Raw genomic sequence first — 26,852 nt, forward strand, 5'->3', positions numbered from 1 at the left:
AGCTTCCTCCATGTTATAAAATGTTTCACGGCTTCAACGTTGTTCTTTATCGTTGCATACTATTCCACTGTGTGTATGTACCATAATTTGTTTATCCATTTGAGCGTTGACGGGCATCTAGGTTGTTTCCATCTTTTTGCTAGTGTGAACAGTGCTGCAATGAACATGGGTATGCATATATCTATTCGTGTGATGGCTCTTATTTCTCTAAGATAAATTCCAAGGAGCAGGATAGCTGGATCGTATGGTACTTCTATTTCTGGCTTTTTAAGAAAGCGCCAAATCGATTTCCAAAGTGGTTGTACCATTTTACATCCCCACCAACAGTGTATAAGTGTTCCAGTCTCTCCACAACCTCTCCAGCATTTATTATTTTGTGTTTTTTGGATTAACGCTAGCCTTGTTGGGGTGAGATGATATGTCATTGTAGTTTTGATCTGCCTTTCTCTAATGGCTAATGATCATGACCATTTCTTCACATGTCTGTTAGCTGCCTGAATATCTTCTTTGGCGAAGTGCCAGTTCATATCCTTTGTCCATCTTTTAATTGGATTATTTGTCTTTTTGTTGTTGAGGTTTTGCAATATCTTGTAGATTTTAGAGATTAGACGCTGATCAGATTTGTCGTAGCCAAAATTTTTTTCCCAGTCTGTAGGTTGTCTTTTTACTCTTTTGGTGAAGTCTTTTGATGAGCACAAGTGTTTGATTTTTAGGAGCTCCCAGTTATCTAGTCTCTCTTCTGGTGCTTGTACATTGTTACTTATGGTTCATATTGTGTTCATGCCATGTATTGGGGCTCCTAGTGTTGTCCCTATTTTTTCTTCCATGATCTTTATAGTTTTTGATTTTATATTTAAGTCTTTGATCCATTTTGAGTTAGTTTTTGTGCATGGTGTGAGGTATGGGTCTTGTTTCAGTTTTTTGCAGATGGATATCCAGTTTTGCCAGCACCATTTGATAAAGAGATAGTCTTTTCCCAAATTAATGGACTTTGGGCCTTTGTCAAGTATCAGCTGAGAGGGACTCTTCTAATGAGAAATCTGATCATGTCGCTTCTCAGCTGTGGGATAAAAACTAAGCTCCCTTGTGTGGCTCTTAAGTACCTGTCCCCGCTTCACTCCTTATTCCCCCCGTCTTCACTCCATGATGCAGCCACAGCAGACCCTTACAGTCCTCAGCGCTCCAGCCACAGCAGATCCCTTAGTCCTCAGCGCTCCAGCCACAGCAGATCCCTTAGTCCTCAGCACTCCAGCCACAGCAGATCCCTTCCAGTCCTCAGCGCTCCAGCCACAGCAGATCCCTTAGTCCTCAGCGCTCCAGCCACAGCAGATCACTTAGTCCTCAGCGCTCCAGCCACAGCAGATCCCTTAGTCCTCAGCACTTGCTAATTCTTGGCCTGGGGTCTTCATATGTGGTTTTCCCTCAGCAGCGAGTCTACTCCTTCCGCCACTTCCACTCCCTTTGTTAAGCTGCTCATTCACCCTTTAGGTTCAGATCAGTGGTCTATGTCCCTAGGAAGCTTCGTGGTAAAGCCCATTATTGCCCCTTCCCCCTCCCAGCCTGGATGAGGGGTCCATGTTCTGTGCTGACCCTCAGCACTGTCGCTGATCACACCATATGTGATTAGGGGCCAGGGTGTGGGGCAGAGATAAGGCAGCTCCGGGGAAGACACAGACTATGCTTTGCTTGCTGGTGTATCTTAATATTGAGCTCTGGGCTTTGCCAAGAGTAGGGGCTGAATCTCTCCAACCTTAGCCCTGCAGGAGCTTGGGAAGTGAGGTGCTAGCTTGCAAGCAACATGCCTCATACCCAGGACCTGGAGCCAAGCCTCCTCATCCCTGGTGTCACAGGCTAGTGGGCTCCCTCAGAGGTGCTGGCATGAGATGAAAGGCAGAGGGCAGAAGACTGGAAGGACTAATCACATTTATTGACTGGTGAACAAAGTAAACAGACAAGTCAATGATCCGGGCCCAGGCTGCCCCAGAATGTTCACCTATCAGGGTTTGGCTGGGCTGCCAGGAGAGTCAACAGCAGCCTTTCTGAACCAGTATCCAGAAGGAACCACTCCTGGACCATGGTCCTCAGGAGTCCTGAGGGTTCTGTCCAGCTGGATTGCCTTGGTGCGTGGCATCAGCCTGGGCCAGAGATCAGTCCCGGGGTCCCGCCCATCACGCTTGTCAGCCTGGGCCTCAGGGTCAAAACTGTAGAGCCCCTAGTCGGCCTGCCTGCCCAGCCACGTGGGGGCAGAATGACCTGCATGAGAAGAAGGTGGGGCAGTGGGCTGAGGTGCTGGGCATGGCTGTTCTGCCCACCCGAGGGAGAATGGAGACCCTGGCAGGCTACTGCTGAGGAACTGGGCAGTGAAGGGGGCCGAGTGTGGGCCAGACCTACAGCCAAAGGTTACGGGCGGGGACTGGGGCCCAGGGCGGAGCTCACCAGCTCAGATGATAGTGGCCTCCTGGAACTTCTCCCCAAAGTAAAAGCGGCTGAAGAGGAAGGGGCTCAGGTTGATGGTCTGGAAGCTACCCTCCAGCACTATCTCGGCCACAGCTCGCCCCACAGCAGGGGCCTGCTGGAGCCCGTGACCACTGAAGCCCGTAGCAAAGTACATGTTGACAACCAGTGGGTGGGGGCCCACCACGCCGTTCTGGTCAAAGGTGTTGTAGTCATAATAGCCAGCCCAAGCGCTGCGGACCTGTGGGGAATAAGCTGGGTTCTTAGGAAGGCTGCACACGTGCTCAGCCCTCACTCCTGGCCAGGGTGAGAATACCGTACCCCCTGCCATCTGCTGAGGGAGCCCCACGGGAGGCCAGGGGTGAGAATACCGTACCCCTGCCGTCTGCTGAGGGACCCCCACGGGAGGCCAGGGGTGAGAATACCGTACCCCTGCCATCTGCTGAGGGAGCCCCACCGGATGGGTGGACAGATATGAGGTTAGTGGTTGTGAGGTGGCGGGAGTATGGCCGTGGACGGGAATTCTAAGGGAACAGAGGTTCTCCAGTGTCACCTGTCCTGTCCAATGTCTGAGTTACCTTCAAAGTCTCAAAAGCTGGCACCCTCTGGGCCAAATGGGGCCACACCTTTTCCTGGAAGAAATCATGGTCCACTTCCAGGTTCCCTGGGTCTGGTTCTTCCTCCTGGGGTGAGAGGTGGGGACAAGACTTATTTGGCTTGAGACCCGAGGGCAGACCAGGCCTCACAGACATCTTTGTCAATCCCCTACTAGGTGGAGGACAGGAGAAAAGACCCCAGTTCTACCTCAGTAACATGGCACAGACCCTTTAGAAAGTCTGAGCCTTTAATAACAAAAGGTCTGTCTCTTCCCAGCAGCGCCGCCCACGGAGGGTACCTCAGTGGGGCTGCAGCCGCCGAGGTAGCTGTTGCCTAGTCCTTCCCGGCGGAAGTAGGCTCCGCTGGTATCTGCAACGAGCGGGGTCTCCAGGCCTGGTCCCTGGGGGCAGTGCCACAAGTACACATACCTGCCATGGCCAGTGGGGCAGAAAATGGAGAGGACAGTACAGCCAAGGGCCCCGCCCCGTCACATACGTGCACGTGTGCGCACACCCACATACGCATGCACACACACATACACGTGCACACACACACACACACACACACACACACAACTTTAATATAGTTTTTTCCCTTCTCTAAGCAGCCTCTTCAGCTGCCCTGGGGGAAGTCACCTTTTCCTCAGCTCCACAGGGAGCTTGGTGCCCTGCAGGGTGCCAGGGGGCCCGTTCCCTATACCGGCCAGCTCTGCGATCTGCCCAGACCAGGCTCCAGCTGCGTTGATGACTACGGCGCACTCCACAGGCTGGTACTCCAGGCTGTGGTCCATCTTTACCTGCAAGCACCAGAGGGGGAGTGGGGGGAGGGCCTTGGCCAGACACGGGGCACCGTGAGCCTCGGTTTGCCCACAGTGGAAGGTGGGCGAGAGAAGATGGAAACGGCGAGAGTCATTATCTTTATCACCCCTCCGCTTGGGTGAGGAGGTGCTCAGGCGAGGCACTTACGTGGACTTCGCGAATCCTTTTCAAAGTCACCTCTTCCCCACTTGCGTTCTCCATGTGGGCGGATGAGGAGATGAAGCCTGTGACAGAGGGAAGTAAAGAAGGGGCCCTGAGACCTGGGAGGGAAGGAGATGAAGACCCCGCTGGGCTCCCAGGGAAAGAACGGACGCTTCCCCGCAGGCGCCGAAGCACACGGAGAGCGGAAGCTGGGTGAACGCGGGCACGCTTGGGCCGGGAGAGGGCTGAGATTTTCAGTTCGTGAAGAAGTCCGAGGCAGGAGCTGAAGTCAGGATGCCTAGGACCACCCTGCAGAGAACCCCCTCGCAGCCCCACACCCCTTGCTGACCCAGTCAGGGCTGTGCCCTGGCTGGCAGAAGAAGCAGCAATGGGCGTGCGGCCCCAGACTCACGTGTGACCTCTCCCTGGCAGAAAAGGACTCCCATGGACTGGACCTTTCGCCGAAGTCCCTGCAGCAGACACCAGGGGTCAAACCAACCTTCGTTCTCCAACCCTGTGACGAGAAAAACAGGACTCAAAGGGGCACTGGGACCCCTCTTCTACCGTATTTCCTGCCTTCCGCCTCCACCACCGACTCCTCTCTCAGGCTTGTAAACTGGGGAAGGTCATCTGGACCAGAGTCGGATCTGCGGAAGGACAGACAGCAGCGTGGCCCAGGGGAGGCCTGCTGGTCAGGAGGGAGGCGTCCCTCTTAGAGCTTGGCTGTGGGGTGCTGAGACTTCCGATCTGAGCAAGGTGCCCCTCAGCCCCTGATCCTGAAGAAAAGCACAGTCCCCTCTCCAAGCAAGCCTCACCGTAGGAAGCCAAGGCTACTCCCTCTGTGTTTATCCAGGGAAACTTGCTCCGAAGCTGCTCAGGAGACAGCAGGCAGACTTTAGCTCCTTCCTGCCTGAGAGAAATGCGTGGTCTGTGTGTGTCGGCAGGGGGGACCCCTCCAAAAGCTGTCAGTCCAACTCACTCGTGCCACTTCTGGACCTATAGCTTTGCTGAATGTGAAAGACCAAGCCCCTAAACAAGGCCCTTCAGAAGGGCCTACCTTTCTTTCTTACCCCATCTCCCTCTAGCCACACCAAACGCCTGGCCATCCTCAGATACTCAAGTCCTTTCAAACACGGTGGGCGACTCCGTCCCTCCACTCCTCCTGCCTGGAGGGGCCCTCCTCCCCATCCGTAGGACAATCCTGTTCATCAGCCCACGTGTCTCCTCTGGGATGCTGTCCCCAAAGGCATCACTCTCAAGCCAGACTGCCTGGTTCAAATCCCAGCTCCCTGTGCCTCAGTTTCACCATATGTAAAATGAGGATGTTCTGATGATTAAATGAGTTAATATCTGCAAAGCATTTAGGACAACACCTGATGTCACTACCCGTTACCTGTTGCCGTCAAGTCGATTCTTACTCATGGCGACCCTGTGTGTTACAGAGAACTGCCTCGTAAGCTTTTCTTGGCTGTAATCTGTATGGAAGCAGATTGCCAGGCCTTTCTTCCAGAGCACTGCCGGATGGGTTTGAACGGCTGACTTTTTAGTAGCCAAGTGCAAACCATCTGTGCCACCCAGGAACCTTCCTGATGTCACCAGTAGGACTTAGCTGCGTCTTTGTTAAACATCCAGCCACTATAACGTATCCCCGTAACGCATCTGGCCCACCTCCTGCTTTTGTACAGTTTTATCGGAACCCGGTCACGTTTGCTTGTTTGTGTCTTGTCTCTGGCTGCTTCTGTGTGTGTGACAGCGGTCGTGACAGGGACCACATGACTGGTACAACCTAAAATATTTACTTTACAGAAAAAGTTTGTCCCCTGACTTAGGGTTCTTGTTGAGAAATCAGATTCCTGGAGAATTCGCCCCCCCAGAAATTCTAATTTCCTAGGACCAAGACAGGCCTGAGATAAGGCCTGTGACCCGGCACATTCTGCGGTCCCGGGCGGTGCTCTGGCCACATGAGTACCACGGCACCTGCCCCAGGGTGTCCCAGGTCTGGGAACGTCTGACTTTCCCGATGGGTCCCGGCTGCCTGGCTTATGCAGGTGCCCCCCGAGCACAGGAGGCTGCCCCGGTACCCACCTCTGCACCTTCACGTTGCTCTCCATGACGGCGGCTCCCTTTTCTGAAGCCAGTAAGAGATACCCTGAGGGGTTGAACTGCAGGTCCAGGGGCGGGTCATCGACCACAGCCAGGTAGTCCTGTGTGTGAAGAAAAGTTCCTCAAGGAGCTGCTTTAAAGAAGGGACAGTCTTTAAAAAGTCTTCCTGCCTTCCTCATCAACAGCTCCCCGAAAACCAGGAAGAAGCCCTCCTTCAGGTACCACTAGCGGGCAGAGAAACCCGGGGCCCCAATTCCGAGCTGCCTGAGCCACTCCTGATCTGAGGGTGCCCCAGCCAGCTGGGCTGGGGAGGGGTCACCACCCCAACCCCCCAAACGTCACTGCACATACGTTGATGTTGCGTAGAAAGCTGGCTGAGAAGAGGGAGAGCCGGATGTTCTCAGGACACGAGAACTGTTGGCGAATCCCTCCCACGGAAAGGCCCGTGGAGGCCTGTCGGTACTGTGGAGACAAGAAAGGTCAGGGTACACCAGCACCCCGATAAGCGTGACCAGGGTAACGGAACAGAAGCTGTGAGTCATGCAGCTTCAGTTAAAGGGGATCCTACGCGAAAGCAGCTTATAATCCAGGAGGAGCTGAGGTGAATAAACCCATACGCAAATCAGCTAGCAGCCTAAAGGGAACAATGTTTATCAAAAGCCTCATTAGCGGGCAATGCAGCAGAAAGCATCAGCTATCTAAACAGGCCTGGGCGTGGTGCTGCAAAATGCGCAGGGCCTGGAAGTCGGAGGGCAGGAGCTTCACATTTCATCTGCCAGCTGGAAAACAGAAGGACACGGCCGAAGCAGCCACACTGGCCGCTGGCTGGCAGCTAAAGTGTAAAAGGGGCCCTGGTGGCACAGTGGTTAAGCATTTGGCTGCTAACCAAAAGGTCGGCAGTTCGAATCCACCAGCTGCTCCTTGGAAACCCCCCGGGACAGTTCTACTCTGTCCCACAGGGTCACTATGAGTCGGAGTCGACTCCACGGCAATGGATTTTTCAAAGTATAAAACCTCAGAAGTAAAGGAACCTCAAGGGGGAGGTTAGGATCGCTGGGTGCATTAAGTACAGCTTGAACGCAGGCCTGTGAGGTCTCAAACGTCCAACACTGTGAAATCTGCTTTTACAAAACACCAGTGTACTGCCAAGGCTCCTGGGTTGAGGGAGGAGACTCTGGGACTATTTCTCAACAAGGTCCACAGCCCAGTCCCTGCCCTTCGGGTCCCCCAAGGCGGAGGTCTTTCCTCTCCTCCCCTTCCCTCATCCTGGAGCCCTTAACAAAATGAGTCCTTTCTTGCCCTACTCACGCGTCTGCCCTACCCCAGACCTCACCGTGTGGTCCCGTTCTACCACCAGCACCCGAATGGCACCTCGCTGCGTCTCCAACCTCTTCAGCCAATAGGCCACAGACAGGCCAATCACCCCACCTCCCACGATCACCACGTCCGCGTGTTCGGGGGGCAGGTGGCTGGTGTCGTACGGCAGATCCCAGGTCCCTCCGGGCAGAACCGACCGGATCTTCTTCTTAATCTCGGAGACCTTTCCACCCCAGTCTGCGGGAAGGGAAGTAGTTATGGTCAAAGAGGCCACACACATCCTTTCCCTGTGGCGGGGAGCGAGAGGACGGGCAGAGGGAAGGGTGGGCTGGAGAGAGACAGCGGCGGTCCCCACTGTCCTCCTCACCCAGCTTTGCTGTATGCTCTACGCCGACGCCTCTCCTTCTTTTCACACATCCTGCCCAGCACTGCAAGACTCACTGTCTAAAAGGAACGCTCTACACACTCTCGCCCTAGGCTGGCGCCTCGCGTATATTTATCTCCCGTGCGGCCCCCTCTCTCCCCTGAGCCCCGGATGGGTATGTCATCTCCACCTGGGTGAACCAGGCCCTGACCAAGAGGCCCTGGCACACCCCAAGCTGCAGCACCCTCTGAAGCATGGCCCCTGTGAGGGTAGCACTTACCCTGGATATCCATCACCACGGACAATCCTACACTCACGGCCTATTAGCAGGTCCTGATGACTTTGCCTCTCATTTGTGACTGCCTCCTAGCATCTCCCCACTCTGCCACTTTTCCATCTCTGCCATCACCATCCTAGATCAAGCCACCCTAATGTCTCACCTAATGGCACATGTAAAAGCCTCCTCATGGTTCCCACTCACTTCTCTCTTGCCCGCCCCACCTCTGCTCCTAATCTCTCTCCTAACCTCGCAACTAGAATAAGCTTCTCTGAACACTGCTCTGATCACATACCCCCTTGTTGAAAACCTCCCCGTGACTTTCCATTACTTGAAGGTCCAAAAGCTGTAACACGGCACCAGCTGGCTCCTGTCCACCCTGCACTGGGCTCTTCCCTTCGGGTCCTTCATGGTACCTTATTTCCACCAGAGAAATCTGCACGTGTGTTCTCTCTGCTGGCAAACTGTCCACTTGTTTGCTTAGTTAACGGCTTGCTTCCTTTAGATCTCAGCTCAGTTATCACTTCCTCAGACAAGCCTTTCCTGACCCCTGAACCAAACCCAAACTCCTTGCCGCTGAGTCAATTCTGACTCATAGCGACCCTATGGGATGAGTAGAACTGCCCCATAGGATTTCCAAGGCTGTAATCTTTACTGAAGCATCAGTGCCACATCTTTCTCCTGTGGAGTGGCTGGTGGGTTCGAACTGCTGACCTTTTGGTTTGCAGCCAAGCACTTAACCACTGTGCCCCCAGGGCTCCTTTTCCCGACCCCTAGACTATGTCAAATTCTCCCATCACATAGTCTCACAGTTCTGTGAACTCTCCTTTACAGCCTGTAACACATTTGCAAACTTGAGTTCATTTGTGATTGCCTCACACTGTAAGAATCCTGAGGGTGGGGATTGTGTCTACCTTCTCCACCACTGAATCTCCAGCCTAGCACAATACCCAGCAATACCAAACCAAAACCAAACTCCAGTTGCCATGGAGTCAATTCCAACTCATGGCGACGCCATGTGTGTCAGAGAACTGTGCTTTTTGGAAACAGATCGCCAGACCTTTCTTCTGAGGTGCCTCTGGGTGGATTCAAACTGCCAACCTGCCAGATAGCAGCCAAGCTCGTTAACTGTAACACCCAGGAACTCTGTAAGTGTCTTCAATAAATTAATCCTTTTGCATGTCATACCTAACTCAAGAATCCCCAAAACTTCTCACAATCTCCAATATAATGTTCAAACTCTTCTCAGCAGCCTTCGAATCCTTCTTCGATCTGGTCTTACCTTACCTGTCCACACTACTTTTCATACTACTACTCAAATTCTCTGCTGTCTAGATGGTTTTTGCTAGTTCCCTGCGAAAGAACGCTTTCCTCCTCCTAACCTCTGCTCAGTTCTCCATAGCCTGGAACACACACCGTCCTGGAACCAGTAAACGTTATCTTCAGGGCTGATCTCAGCTCCCACCAGCTCCATGTGCGTCTACAATTATACTAGCTTCATGGCCCAGCAGTGCAGGGCATTCTCCAACTGGCTTCTATCTAGCCTTGAACTGGCCTATCGTCTATAGAAGCCTTCCCTCAACAGCTACAGGCACCTCCAAGACACATATTGACCCTTTTCTTCTTCCCTCCTTCACGCCCACAGCACCAAGCACAGCATTGTGCACGCGAGCAAGACCTAATGCACACCATGCAACCAACGAATCAGGCTGGCTCCCTCCCTGTTATTCGGTGGTAAACTGAGGCATAGAATGATCTGGGATTTGTCGCCTGAGAAGGGCAGCATAGGGATCCACACACCTGCCCGGCCTCAAAGTCACACAGCGGGAGGGGTCCCCAGAGCCATGCTACCCACTGCTGCTCTCAACTTTACCCAGAGTGGAGCCTCCTCTGCGTGTGCTGAGCCCCCGGGCCGAGAGGCGCCGGCACGAACTGAGCTGCAGCGCCTTGCGAAGCATGGCACCTCCGAGGGGCACCTCTGCACGTTGCACCCTGCTCCTGAGACTGCTCACCAAGGGGTAGACATTGCCGGGGGGCGGGGGTGGTCACAGGCGGTCCGGGCGAGCGCGCTCATTGGCCAGCGACTCTTGGGATTCTCGGTTTTTCCCTCTGGGCCCCGCCCCTCCACGCTATGGGCCGCCCAGGCCCACCCCCACCTGCCATTGGCTAGTCTCGGGGCTACGTCAGCCCTACGCGACCTCGAGGGGAGGAGGCAGGAACCCGGCGGCTCTGAGCGGAAGTGCGGCTGAGCTGGTTTCCGGGGCCGCTGGTGTGACGTGTCCCGAGCCTGGCGCAGCAGGAAGCGGCGGCGATCGTGGCCTGAGTTCCCTGCGCCGGCCCCAGCTCCTCGCCTGCTGCCGCCATGCTCGACTTCTTTACCATTTTCTCCAAGGGTGGGCTTGTGCTCTGGTGCTTCCAGGGTGTGAGCGACTCATGCACCGGGCCCGTTAACGCGCTGATTCGTTCCGTGCTGCTGCAGGTACCGCCCCCGCGGGATCAGAACTCCGGGCTCTCCCTCCCTGACCCCCTGTCCACCGTCCCCTTCGACCGAGCCCGCGCCTCACTCCCAACCCGTCCACCCACCGGTAACCGGGACTCACCCGCTTCTTTCTCCTGCCTACTTCAGACCATCCCCCAACATCGGGACGCCCTCCCCTCCGGTTTCTGGGACTCCAGCTGGATTCCCACTCCCCTTGGCACCTCCGCTTTCGCCATTCAGCCCCCCCTGTGCACCCCCAGCAGCTTGGTTTTCTGTTGTTTCGAAGGCTGGATGAGATAATGGATGGGGGAATGACTTTTGAAAAGTGTAAATGGTGTTCAGCTGCTAGTAGATTTGTTTATATGAGGACTTCTTCCCTTTTGGCTCCCACGTGTCTAGACTTCCTCTCACCTCCTCCTAACTTGGTGTCCCATTTTCTTCCTGGGGGGATGCTAAAGAGAGGTGCCCTGGCGTCTCCTAGTCCTGGGGACAGGTTGGACTTCGGGGGAGTGTCTGGTTCTTTCCCAGAAGTAATCCTGGAGGGCCCTAAGTCTGGCTCTTCTAGGGGTCGTCTGAACTGTGCGACATACTCTTTTTCCAGGAACGGGGAGGTAACAACTCCTTCACCCATGAGGCGCTCACACTCAAGTATAAACTGGACAACCAGTTTGAGCTGGTGTTTGTGGTAAGTGGGGATGTTCTACAGGGGTGGTGATTGCATTCTCCGCATATCCCTGATAATTAAAAGAACGCTGATTAATTTTACCCAGTGATGGTTATGGTGAAGTAACTGAGAAAACCAAGAAGGTTGGGGGTGGGAAAGAAGCTCCTGGGCCCAGTCAGAGAGCTTGGCTGCCTCTCAAGTCGGGGAAAGCTGCCAAGTGGCTGAGCCATCTCTGGAGGCCTGGGTTGAGCAGGATTCCCTTCTTTCTGGGCTGGTGTGTAAGCAGATCTGCTGGCTCCATTTCTTCCCTGAACAGGTTGGTTTTCAGAAGATCCTAACGCTGACCTATGTAGACAAATTGATAGATGACGTGCACCGGCTGTTTCGGGACAAGTACCGCACAGAGATCCAACAGCAAAGTGCTTTAAGTCTATTGAACGGCACCTTTGATTTCCAAAATGACTTCCTGCGGCTCCTTCGGTGAGAGGCTCTCCCTCTCCAGAGGGTTGTAAATTGTGGCCTGAAAGACACTCTCCTAAATTTGCTGCCCAGTTGATTGACATCTTGGTGTGAGGGCCCTTTCTGTGGACTTTGCGTTTTCCTCCTGCATGGGTTAGAAGACCAGCCATTCTCTTTTCTCTGTAGTGAAGCAGAGGAGAGCAGTAAGATCCGTGCTCCCACTACCATGAAGAAATTTGAAGATTCTGAAAAGGCCAAGAAACCTGTGAGGTCTATGATTGAGACACGCGGGGAAAAGCCCAAGGAAAAAGCAAAGAACAGCAAAAAAAAGGGGGGTAAGAAGGAAGGTGAGTTTGGGTTCCTGTGACATACTGGGGCTTGAAAAGGTACGAATGTGGTGCTAAGGACTGAGCTGGTTCCCTGCCCCTCCCTCTCAGATGCCCACCACCCTCACTACCATCCCCAGTCCTTGTGATCCCTGAGATGTTTGCTCCAAGTTTCCTCTTAAAGATTTGGGAGAATTTTTTCGTTGTCTATTTTGTCGGAATTTGGTCTTTTTTCTCCAGTGAGGCTTCTCCTAACAGGTTCTGATGGCGGCCCTTTGGCTGCCGGCAAAGCAGACTCTTCAGTAAAGACGGCTGTCCCAGTGGGGCCTGAGAATGGGGTAGAACTTTCCAAAGAGGAGCTGGTACGCAGGAAGCGAGAAGAGTTCATGCAAAAGCATGGGAGGGGTATGGAGAAGTCCAGGTGAGCATTCTGTCTCCCCGCTTCCTCGTTACTAGCCATGCTGGGGCAAGGAAGTGCTTGTCTGTGGCTCGTGGGTAGAAGTTATACTTTCACTGTAACCCTTTGCAGCAGGTCCCTGAAGTCAGACGCTCCAAAGGAGAAGGGCAAAAAGGCGCCCCGGGTGTGGGAACTGGGTGGCGGTGCTAACGAAGTCTTGGATTATAGCACCCCCACCACCAATGGAACTCCTGAGGCTGCCCTGCCTGAGGACATCAACCTGGTAAGCAGCGACAGGGGGCAGAGGGAGGGTTGCCATTAGTCTAAGACATTGACGAGGAACTAGAGACCAGTGGGCCGTAGCTGAGGAGCCCTGGTGTGCCACGGGTAAGAGCTGGGCTACTAACTGAAAGGTTGGTGGTTCGAACTCACTCAGTGGCTATGTGGGAGAAAGACCTGGCGATCTGCTCCTGTAAAAATTACATCCAAGAAAAGCCTGTGGGGCTGTTTTTGCTCATTCCCGAGGTGGAATTGACCTGATGGCACCGAGCAACAAAAGGGCTAGACGTGAACGAGGGGGTGAGTTCTCTTGGGAGCTTCCCCAGTCAACAGCCAGAGCAGTGTGGCAGGGTACATCCTGGGCCTTTGTTCCTCAGAGCCTTCTGTGCCCCTCACCACATCTCCCTCTTTGCCCTCCAGATTCGAGGGACCGGGCCTGGGGGGCAGCTTCAGGATCTGGACTGCAGCAGCTCAGATGATGAAGGGGCCTCTCCAAGCACCACCAGACCAAGGTAGGGGCGTTCAGGTTGGGGATGGTGTGCCTGGCACCACAAATGATGAGATCTGACTCCCGCCCCCTGGTTTTCTGTGTATTTACGATCTGTACCTGCAGTGCTACGAAGGGGACTCTGGGTGGCATGTTTGGGATGCTGAAGGGCCTCGTGGGTTCCAAGAGCCTGAGCCGTGCAGACATGGAATCTGTGCTGGACAAGATGCGTGATCATCTCATTGGTGAGTTCAGAGGAACAGGGGTTGCATCATGTTCCTGGGGTAGGGATGGTTTGGGAGCAGAAGCACTGAGTCTCTTAGCTGTACCCTAAAGACTGCTTGCTTTTGGTATGGCACTCACACCATGCCTGTCTCCCTCTCTGTCCTCAGCTAAGAATGTGGCTGCAGACATTGCGGTCCAGCTCTGTGAATCTGTTGCCAGCAAGTTGGAAGGGAAGGTGATGGGGACGTTCAGCAGTAAGTATCTCCCTAAACCAGGCAGTACTTAGAGGGTTGTGCATACTGAAAGGTTAAGAGCGCAGGCTTCCATTCTTACTAGTTATGTCATTTCTGACAAATTCATAATCGTATTACACAACCTAGATCTTGAGTGTTGTCGGAAGGAGTCAGTAACATCGTGTGAAGTGCTGGGAACAGTACCAGACATGGTCTGGATTCCAGAGACAGAATGCTAGTGTCATCCACACCCCAGTCCCCTCAGCTCAGGAAGGTGTCCGGCATTCCCGGAGCACCTTCCCTGGGGTTTATGGGTGCCTCTCCCCCAGCGGTGACGTCCACAGTAAAGCAAGCTCTGCAGGAGTCCTTGGTACAGATTCTGCAGCCACAGCGCCGGGTGGACATGCTCCGTGACATCATGGATGCCCAGCGCCGCCAGCGCCCGTACGTTGTCACCTTCTGTGGCGTCAACGGGGTAGGGAAGTCTACTAATCTCGCCAAGGTGGGTGCAGGCCCAGCCTGCCTCTGATGTCGTTTCTTCACTCTCCGTGCCTTTGCAACACGGAAGCAGTTTTAGGGGACAGTTTTCTCGAACTTCTCTTGCACAGATTTCCTTCTGGTTGTTAGAGAATGGCTTCAGTGTCCTCATCGCCGCCTGTGACACATTTCGCGCCGGGGCCGTGGAACAGCTGCGCACGCACACCCGGCGCCTGAGTGCCCTACACCCACCGGAGAATCACAGTGGCCGCACTATGGTGCAGCTGTTTGAGAAGGGCTACGGCAAGGACGCCGCCGGCATTGCCATGGAGGCCATCGCCTATGGTAGAGTGTGCGGGAGGCGGGGGCTGCTCTGGGCCCCGCTTCCGCCTCAGGTCCCCTTGTAACATGCAGACGGTCGGGGTTACCGTCCTGCATACTTAGTGTGAAATAACAAGCCAGATGGTAATAGTGTGGTTCCAGGCCAAGGTCACATGGTCCAACCAAAGAGCCTGAATTAGGTGCCTTTGTTACCTTGTTGCCATCCTTCCCCTCATTCTCCCTGCACAAGTTGTTCCCCGCGTGACCTCATAACCACATTGGAACGTTTAACCTAGCCAGGTTAGGAAGCCAGGGCTGAGCTGACTGTCTTTTCTTCTCTCCAGCGCGTAACCAAGGCTTCAATGTGGTGCTGGTGGACACAGCTGGCCGCATGCAAGACAATGCCCCCCTGATGACGGCCCTGGCCAAACTCATTACTGTCAACACCCCTGACTTGGTGCTGTTTGTCGGGGAGGCCTTAGTGGGCAACGAGGCCGTGGATCAGCTGGTGAGGGCTGGGGCCTCTTCCCTTTCCAGCCTCGACTGTGGCGAGGTAGCTACTTCTTAGCCTTAACATCAACTTTCTCCTTCCCAGGTCAAGTTCAACAGAGCCTTGGCTGACCATTCTATGGCTCAGACACCTCGGCTCATTGATGGCATTGTCCTTACCAAATTTGATACCATTGATGACAAGGTAAATATGGAGGAGAGACTCAGGACAAAGTGAGCATTGGGGGTGGGGGCGGGGGTGGGTTAGGTCCACAGCATCCGGTACTCAGGGAGTAGCTGAAAAGAAGTGAGTTGATTGGGTATCTCCCTTTTGCACTTCAGGTGGGAGCTGCTATCTCCATGACGTACATCACAAGCAAACCCATCGTCTTCGTGGGTACTGGCCAGACGTACTGTGACCTGCGCAGTCTCAATGCCAAGGCCGTGGTGGCCGCCCTCATGAAGGCTTAGCGTGGCTTCTGCCCGACACCCAGCCGCCGCTCCCCCAGACCCCACTCCTGTGTCAACAATGTGCTGCAGGGTATGCGCGACTTGGCTTCAGTGTAGCGAAGCGGCAGGGTGACGGGAGCTCCAGAGGCCCACAGCGCCTCCCAGCCCTGCTCCCTCCTTGCAGACGGAGGGCCCGATCATGTTACAATCACTGCCCCCTGACACCCACCCACTGGGTACCCCCCATCCCGCTCAGGCATTCCTGTCACCCTGCCTCCAGACTCAGTCTATACAGCTTCTACCAATGGCTGGAAGACCCAGCACCAGAGTCGGCAATGTTAATGACACCCAAGAGGCTTCATGAGCCAGCTCTGGGTCTTAACTGGCACTTGTCCTAGGATGCATAGCTTTCAGGTCCCTGGGGCCAGGATGACACCCACCTCACTGTGGCAATGTATGGCCTGTTCTTAATTGCTGCTAATTCTGATGACTTCTACCCCACTGTTTCCCCAAAGCATCAGCTAGGCCAGGGCGATGTGTTACAAATGAGAGAAAAACGAGTCCCCTGCCTCCCTCTGAACTAAAAGGAGCTGAGCTGCAGTGCTGCATTGGGCTTCTCAGCCCCCCTCTTGCCCACGCCTAGAATCCAGGTGTACGCTTGCATGTCCCCTTTGTGGGAGAGAACTGTCGGAAGGGTATCGGCTGCCCCACCGCCCCGCCTCGTTCTTCAGCTCCTGAGCAGATCCTGGCCTTTCCTCTCTCCAGTGCCTGGTAGACGAGCGCTACAGCGATGAATACAGACCTCTCGTTAAGACTTGTCTGGTAGCTGGTATTACACGTGTGCTCTTAGTGCAATACGGTGAAGGCTGTCTGCCCACAGAAGTACATAATTTATAGAAGAAAATAAATTTCATAAATAAATTGCCTTTTAGGTCTTGGAGTTATTTTACAAGGCATTCAAAACTAAAATCCCAGACCACGCTAACCTGTTCTAGGGCTTACGGTAGGTAAGAAGGGAAACAAAGCAACAACTGATAGTGCTCTCAGGAGCCAGAGAAAAGGAAACAGCTGTCCTGAGAATGGGAACGCCCCACCCCAAGAGGAAACAATGAGGCAGGTTAGGATTCTTCTCAGGTGACTCCAAAAGTAGGCGGGCCCTGGAAATAAATGAAGAGGCTTTTAATACGGCTCAGTTGTGTAAAATACTGTACACTAAAAGATTAGAAAACTAGAGCTTCAAGTCATGTTTTAAAAAAGCCAGTAAGCTTAACTGAAAAACCAAGTATAGAATACAAAACTGCAGAAAGGGCCGTGGTGAGACCACGGCTCGGATCCCGAGTCCTTCGTGCAGAGCCGCAGCCACAATCGGAGGGGCATCACGGTGGTGGGCTGTCCCGCCTGGGAGGGCCTGCGCTGGGGTCCCGTTGTCTTCTGGGCATTCTTGAACTGGAACAGGCAGCAGGATATCAAGAACCAGCCAGCGTGAAAAATTAAGTTGGAACATTCACCCCCCACTCTATCCCCAACCTTCAGCCTCTGCATTTTGGTACTTCCTGGCTGGGTTCTTGTAAGTTTACTTGTTAAACACTGTCCACGGCAGGGCCTCACAGCTTGCTCTAACGGTGGCTTCTGTGGCCCTCTCAGGTACTACTGCCTGTGGAGGGAGAAAAAAGGTGGACAGTGATAATGAAACTTCACAAAACCAGTTTACACAGCTAAAGCTGTAGATATTTAGGCATTTTAATGCTTTACAAGTCATAAGAGATATGAGGAATTCTGTGATAGACTATATAGGAAAATAGAATCCTTAATAGGAAAGGTAAGTAGGAGAGAGAAATCAGTATTCTCCGTGGTCGTCACTAAGCCCTAGGACGACATTTTCTGCTGACTGATAAATGGAATAGGAAATAGTGTACCTTACGTCACTGTGTGCTGAAGACGAACCATTCAGCTGACCTCTCACCGTCCCTGCTAAATAACAAGAGTGTATGTCAGTATCAGACATTTAACTGATAAGCTAAAAATATTAACAGCAAAAAGAAGAAAGCCACCAAGGGAGATCAAGGCACAGGGAATGGCTAGAAAGGAAGGCATTACTTAGAAATAACCACTCCAGAAGGCGAGAATAAGGGGTGGGAAGAAGAAACTGCACTAGTCTTGATAAACCAGCATTAACAGAGAAGCAGAAGGTAAGGTTTCTTGGTGCACCAAGATTTCTTATAAGCAAAACAGTGTTTTACATAAACCAAGTATGTCTGCTGTCTCCAACCAGTCTCCTCAAAGGCCAGGTTTAGGGAAAAATGCTCAAGTGAGCAATTTCAACCAAGTCAAAGAGGGAAAAGTAGCAAATATTCTCACAATATTAAATCTATGTCATTCAATGTGGTACCATCAGCCACATGTGGCTATTTAGTTTTAAAAATTCTATTCCTCAGTCCCACTAGCCATGCTTCAAGTGCTCAACAGCCATATGCAGCTTTTAGCTATGGTTCTGGACAGTGAAGACTATAGAAGACTTCTATCATTGCAGAAGATTCTATCGGACAGCAGTGGGATAGATAATGGTGTAGGGGATGTATAAAAATGAACACAGAAGACGAGAGTAATAAAACAGAGCCAGATAAAAGTCATGGCACTCAAACATAAATTGGAGGTGGTTACAAACTGGTATCCCTCTCTTAGAAAGCAATTCAGCAATACGGATTAAGAGCTTGGCTGCTAACCAAAAGGTGGGCAGTTCAAATCCACCAGCCGCTCCTTGGAAACCCTACGGGGCAGTTCTACTGTCTTATAGGGTCGCAATAGTATCGACTTGACAGCAACAGGTTGTGTTTTTATTTTTTTGGTCAACCCTAAAAACATTCATGACCTTTGACCTAGCAATTACACTGAGAACTCTTCCTAAAGAAATTATCTGGCAAAAGAAAAAATGGTATGGATGAAGATGCGTTCACTGCAATGTTACCACAGAAAAAGGTGGAAAACGAAATCAGCAAATTGCCTAATATAGAGGAATAATATGTAAATTGTAACATCTGCACTACAGTATAACAGTCATTAAAAATAGTGGTTATGAAGACTGTAGCCATGTGGGAAAATGTATGATCTACTACTGAATAACAAAAGAACCAAAACTGTTATGTACACTTTGTTTACAACTATGAGAGAATACATAAGCAAAAATATGAATTGGAAACATACCAAAATAACAGCAAAAAGAAAAAAGCAACCAATTAATGGGAGATGAAGTGTGACTAGAAAGGATGGCATTATTTAGCATGGGAATGATAAGAAAATGACTTTTCTATTCCCCATTACTTAATTTTTCTGAAACATATACACTAGATTCTACAGAATCCTTTGAAGCCAGTAATGTTCTCTATGCCAAAGTGAGTACATAGCACAATGCCAGGTATGTAGACAGCTCATGCTCAGTGTTAACAATAGCAAAACACCTCTTCCAGTTATCAGTACATACATCTCCAGAGACTCAGAGCATAACCAAGGATGATAAGCTTGCCTAGTCTCAAAATGAAATAACGTTTTTAACCTTAAACTACGTGGCTACAGTCAACTTGCAAACTCACAAAGTCCCCCGGCCATACTGAAATCCTTGATTTTTAAAACTACAGAACACTAATGACAGCTCATAATTTTGGGGAAAGCCACTCTAGTAGGCAGCCTACACAGTTAAAGACAGAATTTGTGGCACTCCACAACGCTTCTGATGTTTTGTGTCAGGAAAAGAATTAGCGACTTTGTTGTTTAAATTTTAGACTCTTTCATGGGTAGAAGATCTCATAATGCAGATTAAAAGAAATACATAGAACCTGGACATCTCATTTGACAAATGGGAAAGCCTAACTGTGGGAAAACCACAGCGTAAGAATGAAACACTGCAGGACAGCAAGAAAACTTATCCCCAGGAAAGAAAAGAATAGCAAACAGCTTTCACCAAAGAGACAAAAGGTTTGTTTTTCTAAGGGTTTTATAAGATCTCCCAGAGAAAATGGTATATGTGGCTAACTGCCTCCATGAACAACTGCCCCCTTTGCCATGAGACCAGAAGAACTGGATGGTGCCCAGCTACCATTACTGAACATTTTGATCAAAGATTCTATGGAAAAATCCTGACCAAAACAGAATTTCTAGATCCATGGAGGCTGGATGAACCCCTGAAACTATTAACTAAGATAATCTTTAAACCTTAAACCAAAAATATCCCCTGAAGTCTTCCTAAAACCAAACAATAGTTTAGCTTAACTAGTAAATAATGTCTGCCTTGAGCAGTGTGCTCTTTTAAGCTCTATATGGGATCAAACTGACAACAACAACTGCAAAGATTAGACAGGAACCTTAAGGGGCAGTGAATTTATGTTAAAGGTGGAGGAAAACTCAGAACTGGAGGGAGAGAATGGTTGTACAACTACAGAATGTAATTAATGTCACTGAATTGTACATGCAGACATTGTTGAACTGGTGTATATTCTGCTGTGTATAGTCTCAATGACAAAAATAATTTGAAAAAGTAGACAGTTTTCAGTGTTCAGTAATGGTGATGCCTTTTAAAAGTCTTGTTCCATCAAACTATAGCCATGGATAATAAAAGACTGAGGAGTTTTAAAATCCAGGAAAATTTCACTTGAAGCAATGTGTTAGGGATTGAATTGTGTCCCCCCCAAAATGTGTGTCAACTTGGCTAGGCCATGATTCCCAATATTGTGTGGTTGTACACCATTTTGTGATCTGATGTGATTTTCCTATGTGTTGTAAATTCTACTCTCTGCCTGTGGTTAATGAGGCAAAATTAGGTTATATTAAAGAAGATTAGGGTAGGATGCCAACGTCCTTACTCCCCTGATTTGATGGGAGTTTCCCTGGGGTGTGGCCTGCATCACCTTTTATCTTACAAGAGAGAGAGAAGCAAGCAGAGAGATGGGGACCTTGTGCCAACAAGAAAGAAGTGCCGGGAGCAGGCTGCGCCCTGTGGATCCAGGGTCCCTGGGCTGAGAAGCTCGCAGACCAGGTGAAGATTGATGACAAGGATCTTCCCCTAGAACCGACACTGAGAGAAAGCCTTCCCCTAGAGCTGGTGCCCTAGCTCTAGGACTTTTAGCCCCCTAGACTGTGACAGGATACGTTTCTCTTTTTTAAAGCAGTCCACTTGTGGTCTTTCTGTTATAGCAGCACTAGATAACTAAGACACAATGTGACTCAGGAAAGAAATCGGTAATGATTACTAGATTTAGGAAAAGTTCTTTATGTTGTCATAAATACCTGAACTTTAACAGGCTACCCTAAGATGCATTCAGATTGACAATGACAATACTTATTAATACGTAACTTTTCAGGAATATATTCTGTGTACAGCAGCAAACCCACCTTGTGGATCATTGGTAACTTTACTCATGCTCATTTATCTGTTATGAATGGTAACAGACAACTACTGTACATTCATTTATATGGCACTTTATAGGTCACTTTCATGTGTCAATGGATATTAAAATAAGCCTCTGAGATGAGGCTATCTATTCCACCTACCTGTAAAATGAAAATGAAGAAAAGAAGTAAATCATCAGGCTATAGTCACACAAAAAATTAGAGAAATGAACTTAAGACTCCTGGTGATCTTCCAGACCAGTGTTTCAGACCACCCTCCCTCTCAAAAGTCAGCTAGCAAGAACACTACAGGAAGCCTGTGGGCTCCCCTCCCCTCCCTTCCTCTCACAGTGTGCTCCCAGGAAGAACACTCACTCAGGCTGGCCCCCAAAATATTCATAGATTAACAGGACGTTAACTTACTCAAACTTTATGATTAGCAAAACAATGTTTAAGGATCTCATAACTGTCTTCTGTCAAAGCATGATTTTGTAAATTTCAACCAATCAGTTTTTTGCTTCTAAGTTCCTGTATTTAAACCCTGTGAAAAATTTCTTTGGCCGGAGAGCTTTTGTGAATCCCCATGAAGTGCTGCCCGATCCAGACCATTCTATTCCTTCAATAAAACTCTCTCCCCCTTATTTTAACAGAAACTCCAGTTCAAACCTTGGCATTTCCTGGTGTCAGAATTGTGGGATTCAAAGGTGCATTGGCTGCAGCTACCCTTGAGTAATCAAGAACCAGAGCTTTAGTACTGAGGATGAGCCCTTTGAGCTCATTTGTTTTCGTAGACCCACGGGAGTTACCGAAAGGTAAAATAACCTCTTGAATCGAGCTCTGCTTCCTTGTGTAGAACTCTTCGAGGTTCTTTGAAGGATCCAGTTTCATTTTGTCTTTGTTTCCTTTTGTCTTGTCTGTTTTCATTCCGGTCTTGCAAGAATTTGTGCCTCTGCTAGTGGCAGTAGTATGAGGTTCTGGGCAGTTTACTGTCCTAGAAGTTTTCAGGTTTGTGCAATGTCAGGCTCTATAAGCCACAAAGAAAACCAACGGAATGGGGTGATCATTAAAAGCTGACAGGGTGGTTTCCTGCCACAAGAAGCGGTTAAAGTCTCCCATGATAGGATAAGCCAGGTCACGAGACAGGCCAGAGCATTAGGTTGCCTGACAATTGCCAGCAAAAGCTCATGTAACAAAAAGGAACACACTGGTTTACGCAATACACTGTCCAAACCTCACGGCGTCCCCCACCAGGATCTTGTTGAGTCTGAGAGTCCTAAACTTTGTTAAAACTAGAACCTTCTTTGAAAATGGAAAATGCCATATCTAGGGGCAGTGTATGATTCCCTTCTGGGACTCCTGCCTGATACATGGACAAGCCCTATGGCTCTGCTACCTGCTTGTATTTGTCTGTTGGGCATAATCTCACTAAGGACAGTATGAAAAATATGTGGCCACTTTTGAGTTATTTTGAATTATCTGAGTTTTCTGCACAGTAAATTAGAAAAGGCTCCTGAATTAAAGAGAAAATGGGACACCTATTTTAATTGCTATATTGAAGCTTCTAAAACACACAATGAAAGTAAAATTGCTTCCTTGCCAGATAATGTTTCTGAATTAACTAAACAAAATAAGAAATTGCAATGTCAGGTTTCTGTTCCAACTACCCAAGTTGTGCCAGGACCAACTAATCCTTTGCTGGCCACCTCTCCTTTGTATCCTCCTCTGCCTTTTCACTCCATTGACACTGCTAAAGACTCCTCTGATAGCTCTTTGAACTTCTCTTTTCCCCTAAAGAACCTACTGTGAACATAAAGCCTATTCCCGAAATGCCTTTTAAAATCTCTCCCAATACGGATATTGAGGATCCTCCCCACATTACTTTTACTCCTTGGACGTGCTCAGAATTACGTAAAATTGCCAAAGATTTCCCAAAACTGTGGAAGGATCCTTACAAGTTTGCTGAGGGATTTAAAATCCTTGTTGAGGTTTATTGGCCTAGATTCCCTGATTTGTATCAACTAGTCCACATGATAACTGGACCAGGGAAGGCCCAATTGTGGTATAGAACAGGCTGAATGGAGAAGTCCCAAAGACAGTTTAGCTCGAGACCTAAATAGAACAGTCGCCCAACTGTTAGAGGATTCCCAGGCTATCAGTAAAAGATTGCTACAGGCCATTCCAAAGGCTTTTCCCCAATAGATTGGACAAAAATTCACTCTTATATACAAAATAAAGATGAAAATGTGTATGATTACCAAATAAGATTATTTCAAAGGTTTGCTGAACATTCTGCAATTGATCCGTCATCCCCTGGAGCTACAGGAGCTTTCAGTGAAGTACTCGTATCTGGCCTCAAACCTGAACTTTCGGCCCTAGTAAAAAGGCATTGACTAGATAGCAAAGTAGCCCCTACTGCCCAACTAGCTGATTTCGCTCACAAACTCTTTCAGACCTTGGAAGCTAAGCAAACCTCCAAGGCAGAGAAGCTAATGGCCTTATAATTACAACAACTGCAGTCTCCTAACCAGCAAAATAAATCCAAGTCTTTTGGAGGCACTAAACCCAGAACTCGCAATTATTGAAAGAAATCTGGGCATTGGAAATAAGGACTGTTATAAGTTAAAGAACCATCAAAAGAAACAGCTTAAGGCAGAGACCTTTTGATCAGACATGGAATGAAGGGGCTCTGGGGACACTACAGGGGCTTTTCCTACAGTGGCACTTAACCCACAAGGAGAAACTACCATGTACCTTAATGGAGAGCCTTGCAAATATTAAATTGGTATTGGGTCCACCCTCTCTGTAGTTAACCCAACATCGTAAAAAAGCCCCTGCCCCAGAGTACAAAAACTTTGTAACTTGTGTGTGTGTGGGCGGGCGGGGTCACAAATCGAGAACAGATTTTGATTCATTTAAAACCTATCCCAATATGCCTTGGCCCTATTGAAGATTCACATCCTTTTCTGCTTAGCCCTGACTCTCCTGTTAGCCGAGACCTTTTGTCTAAATGGGACTATGATTTAAAAATTTTCAGAAAAAGGAGAAATATTAAGTCTGCCAGACCCCTAAAAACTTCTAATGAGGGATATGAATCAGAACTAATTCAAGGTGAAGAAGCTGCTTTCATGTTTACAAGCATCAGTTATGCACAAAGACAGTTTAACCCCCTTTAACCCATCTCCCTCTGACCTTTTAAAATTAATTCCTGAAACCCTATGGGCCACACCTACTGATATGGGTCAGGTTTTATCAGCAGAACACATGAAAGTTCAGGTACACACCTCTAAGCCTTTCCCAAGACTCCCTTAAATGAGAAGCTAAAGAGGGATTAGCCCCTATTATTCAGAACTTCCTTTTTAAAGGATTAGTTGTTCCCTGCACCAGTCCCTGTCATAACACCCCTACACTCCCTGTTAAGAAATCAAACAATTGAGTCTGGAGGTCTGCTGAAGACTTAAAGGATATTAACTGCATTGTCATACCTAGATTTCAAGTAGTCCCAAATCCTCACTGCTTTCACATGTTCCTCCAGATGCTATACAATTTACTGTTATTGATCTCTGTAGTCCCTTTTTTTAGTATACTTGTCCAACCTGAGAGCCAGTATTTGTTTGCTTTCACCAAGAACAACCAATAGTTTACTTGGACAGTGATACCTCAAGAATTTACCGAATCTCCCACTTACTTTTTTCAAATACTTCACGCTGATTTGCAGCCTTTGCAATTTCAGAATGAATCTAAACTGCAATATGTTGGCGACCTTCTAATATGCTCAAGCTCCCAGCAAGCCTGCACTGATGACAGCATAATCGTCTTAAAAAAAATCTAGCTGCTGGAGAGCATAAAGTTTCTAGAGAAAAACTACAATTGGCCTAGTCTTCTCTTTAAGTATTTTAATCATCTGATTTCTGCAGAAGGCATTTCTATTGATCCTAAGTGGAAAGAAGCTATTTTTGCTTTTCCTATTCCTAAAACGAAGAAACAATTACTGCGGTTTCTGGGGATTTGCGGCCACCGTAGAACTTGGATTCTGTCTTAGTCATCCAGTGCTGCTGTAACAGAAATACCACAAGTGGATGGCTTTAACAAAGAGAATTTTATTCTCTCACAGTCCAGTAGGCTACAAGTCCAAATTCAGGGCATCAGCTCCAGGAGAAGGCTTTCTCTCTCTGTTGGCTCTGGAGGAAGGTCCTTGTGATGCATCAGTCTTCCCTTCGTCTGGAGCATCTCAGCACAGGAATCTCAGGTCCAAAGGACACGCTCTGCTCCCAGCACTGCTTTCTTGGTGCTGTGAGGTTACCATGTGTCTCTGCTCGCTTCTCTCTTTTATATCTCAAAAGAGATTGGCTTAAAATACTACCCGATCTTGTAGGCCTCATCAGTATAACTGCCGCTAATCCATCTTATTACATCATAGTGATAGAATTTACAACACAAAGAAATCACATCAGATTACAGAATGGTACACAATCATACAATACTGGGAATCATGACCCAGCCAAGCTGACAGATATTTCTGGGGGACACAATTCAATCCATGACAGGTTCCTAACTTCTCCCTGTTAGTCCAACCTCTATGTAAATACTTGAAAGCCCCCAAACGAGATTCTTTCCAAACAGCACCAGACGATCAGGAAGCTATAATTAAACTGAAAGAGGCTCTAGCAAGCACACCTGTACTAGGATCTTCTATTACCTAGACTTTTCCGCATTTGTACATAATGTCTCTGGAAATGCTTTAGGTATTTTAGCCCAGAAACATGGAGAAGATAAGAGGCCAATAGACTATTACAGCATGTGGTTTGACCCTGTAGCTACAGGGTACCCTCACTCTCTCACGACTGTTATTGCCAAAACTAAAGTAGTTGAAATCACTGCAGATATAGTATCGGAAAATTTTCTAAATGTTTATATTCCCCATCCAGTATCTGCTATACTTAACTCTGCTTTGACCCAATGTCCTTCTGCCAGTTGACTCAATTCTTAAGAAGTGCTCCTCCTGGCTGCACCTAATATTAGACTACATTCTGTGGCTTCTTTCAATCCCGCCACTCCCCTTCCAGAAATTGATAATAAGAATTACCAAACACATGATTGCTAAAATTTAACTGAACAGCTTCTGACTCCCCAAAGAAATTTAAGAGAAACTCCTGTGGCTAAATCCTGATTTAGTTATTTTTGTTGATGGCTACTATTTGAAACCAGATCCTACTAGCTCTCGCTATGAGGCTGGATATACCAGCACAACCTCTACAGAGGTTCTTGAAAAGTCAAGCCCTTCCCAAGGCTACCTTGGCCCAATAAACTCAATTAATTGCTCTTACCAATGGGTTTTTGGGTTTAGAGCCTGAAAACTTGCTAAAAGGACGTCTGTGACTGTTTTCATGGATTCTAAATATGCCTTGGAGAGGCTCATGATTTTGGCATGTTATGGAAACAGGATTCCTACCCTCTTCTGGAACTGCCATAAAAAATGGCGCTTTAGGCAGTGCTCAGAGGTCAGTTTATAGCACTAAATGCATACATCCAAAAACAAGAAAGTGCCAAAAATCAAAACATTAACCCTCTAATTCGAACAAGTAGAAAGAGAGCAGCAAAAGAAGCCCTCGGGTGCCAGAAGAAAGGAAATAATAAAAATTAGAGCAGAATTAAATGAAATAGAGAATAGAAAAACAATTGAAAGAGTTGAGAAGAGAAAAAGTTGGTTCTTTGAAAAGATCAACAAAATTGATAAACGACTGGCCAAAATGACAAAAGAAAAACAGGAGAGGAAGCAAATATCCTGTATAAGAAATGAGATGGGCGGTATCAAAACAAACCCAACTGAATTTAAAAAACTGTAAGAGAATACTATGAAAAATTGTACTCTAACAAATTTGAAAACCTAGAGGAAGTGAACAAATTTCTAGAAACTCACTACCTACCTAAACTAACACAAACAGAGGTAGAACAACTAAATAAACCTATAACAAAAGAAGAGATTGAAAAGGTAATTAAAAAACTCCCAACAAACAAAAGCCCTTGCCCAGACGGTTTAACTGGAGAATTTTTCCAAGCTTTCAGAGAAGAGTTAACACCATTACTAGTAAAGGTATTTCAGAGCATAGAAAAGGATG

General features: G+C 48.8%; 3 protein-coding genes across 8 annotated transcripts in view; 1 reads left to right on the forward strand and 2 right to left on the reverse strand.

Moving 5' to 3' along the window:
- Positions 1 to 1,939: 1,939 nt before the first annotated feature.
- FOXRED1 (FAD dependent oxidoreductase domain containing 1) lies at positions 1,940 to 10,066 on the reverse strand. Its single transcript, XM_004379385.2, has 12 exons — positions 9,945 to 10,066; positions 7,447 to 7,667; positions 6,465 to 6,575; positions 6,096 to 6,214; positions 4,826 to 4,920; positions 4,423 to 4,524; positions 4,017 to 4,093; positions 3,687 to 3,847; positions 3,350 to 3,479; positions 3,033 to 3,137; positions 2,437 to 2,695; positions 1,940 to 2,253 (listed from the first exon to the last, which is right to left on the reverse strand). The coding sequence occupies exons 1-11, from the start codon at positions 10,027 to 10,029 to the stop codon at positions 2,441 to 2,443; spliced, it is 1,461 nt and encodes a 486-aa protein (XP_004379442.1). The 5' UTR covers positions 10,030 to 10,066; the 3' UTR covers positions 1,940 to 2,253; positions 2,437 to 2,440.
- A 190-nt stretch (positions 10,067 to 10,256) lies between these two features.
- On the forward strand, positions 10,257 to 15,681 carry SRPRA (SRP receptor subunit alpha). 2 transcript variants are annotated; one of them, XM_004379341.3, is made up of 14 exons: positions 10,257 to 10,550; positions 11,152 to 11,235; positions 11,531 to 11,694; positions 11,860 to 12,020; positions 12,258 to 12,420; positions 12,529 to 12,679; positions 13,096 to 13,187; positions 13,289 to 13,407; positions 13,555 to 13,641; positions 13,950 to 14,122; positions 14,229 to 14,442; positions 14,763 to 14,926; positions 15,014 to 15,112; positions 15,250 to 15,681. In XM_004379341.3, the coding sequence occupies exons 1-14, from the start codon at positions 10,434 to 10,436 to the stop codon at positions 15,376 to 15,378; spliced, it is 1,917 nt and encodes a 638-aa protein (XP_004379398.1). In that variant the 5' UTR covers positions 10,257 to 10,433; the 3' UTR covers positions 15,379 to 15,681. The 2 variants fall into 2 exon arrangements, with proteins under 2 accessions (XP_004379398.1, XP_023589843.1); XM_023734075.1 differs by having other exon boundaries at positions 10,396 to 10,550; positions 12,532 to 12,679; positions 15,250 to 15,544.
- Positions 15,682 to 16,779: 1,098 nt separating this feature from the next.
- Positions 16,780 to 26,852, reverse strand: part of FAM118B (family with sequence similarity 118 member B) — a 78,611-nt gene continuing 68,538 nt past the window's right edge. For 4 of the 5 annotated variants that reach the window (XM_023734080.1, XM_023734076.1, XM_023734079.1 and 1 more), the window contains one exon: positions 16,780 to 17,328. In XM_023734080.1, coding sequence (XP_023589848.1) covers positions 17,195 to 17,328 — 134 coding nt within the window. In that variant the 3' untranslated portion in view covers positions 16,780 to 17,194. The remainder of the gene's footprint in view (positions 17,329 to 26,852) is intronic. The other variant, XM_023734081.1, reaches the window with a different exon arrangement.

The sequence above is a fragment of the Trichechus manatus genome, unplaced genomic scaffold (assembly GCF_000243295.1).
Source record: "Trichechus manatus latirostris isolate Lorelei unplaced genomic scaffold, TriManLat1.0 scaffold00064, whole genome shotgun sequence".
NCBI lineage: Eukaryota > Metazoa > Chordata > Mammalia > Sirenia > Trichechidae > Trichechus > Trichechus manatus.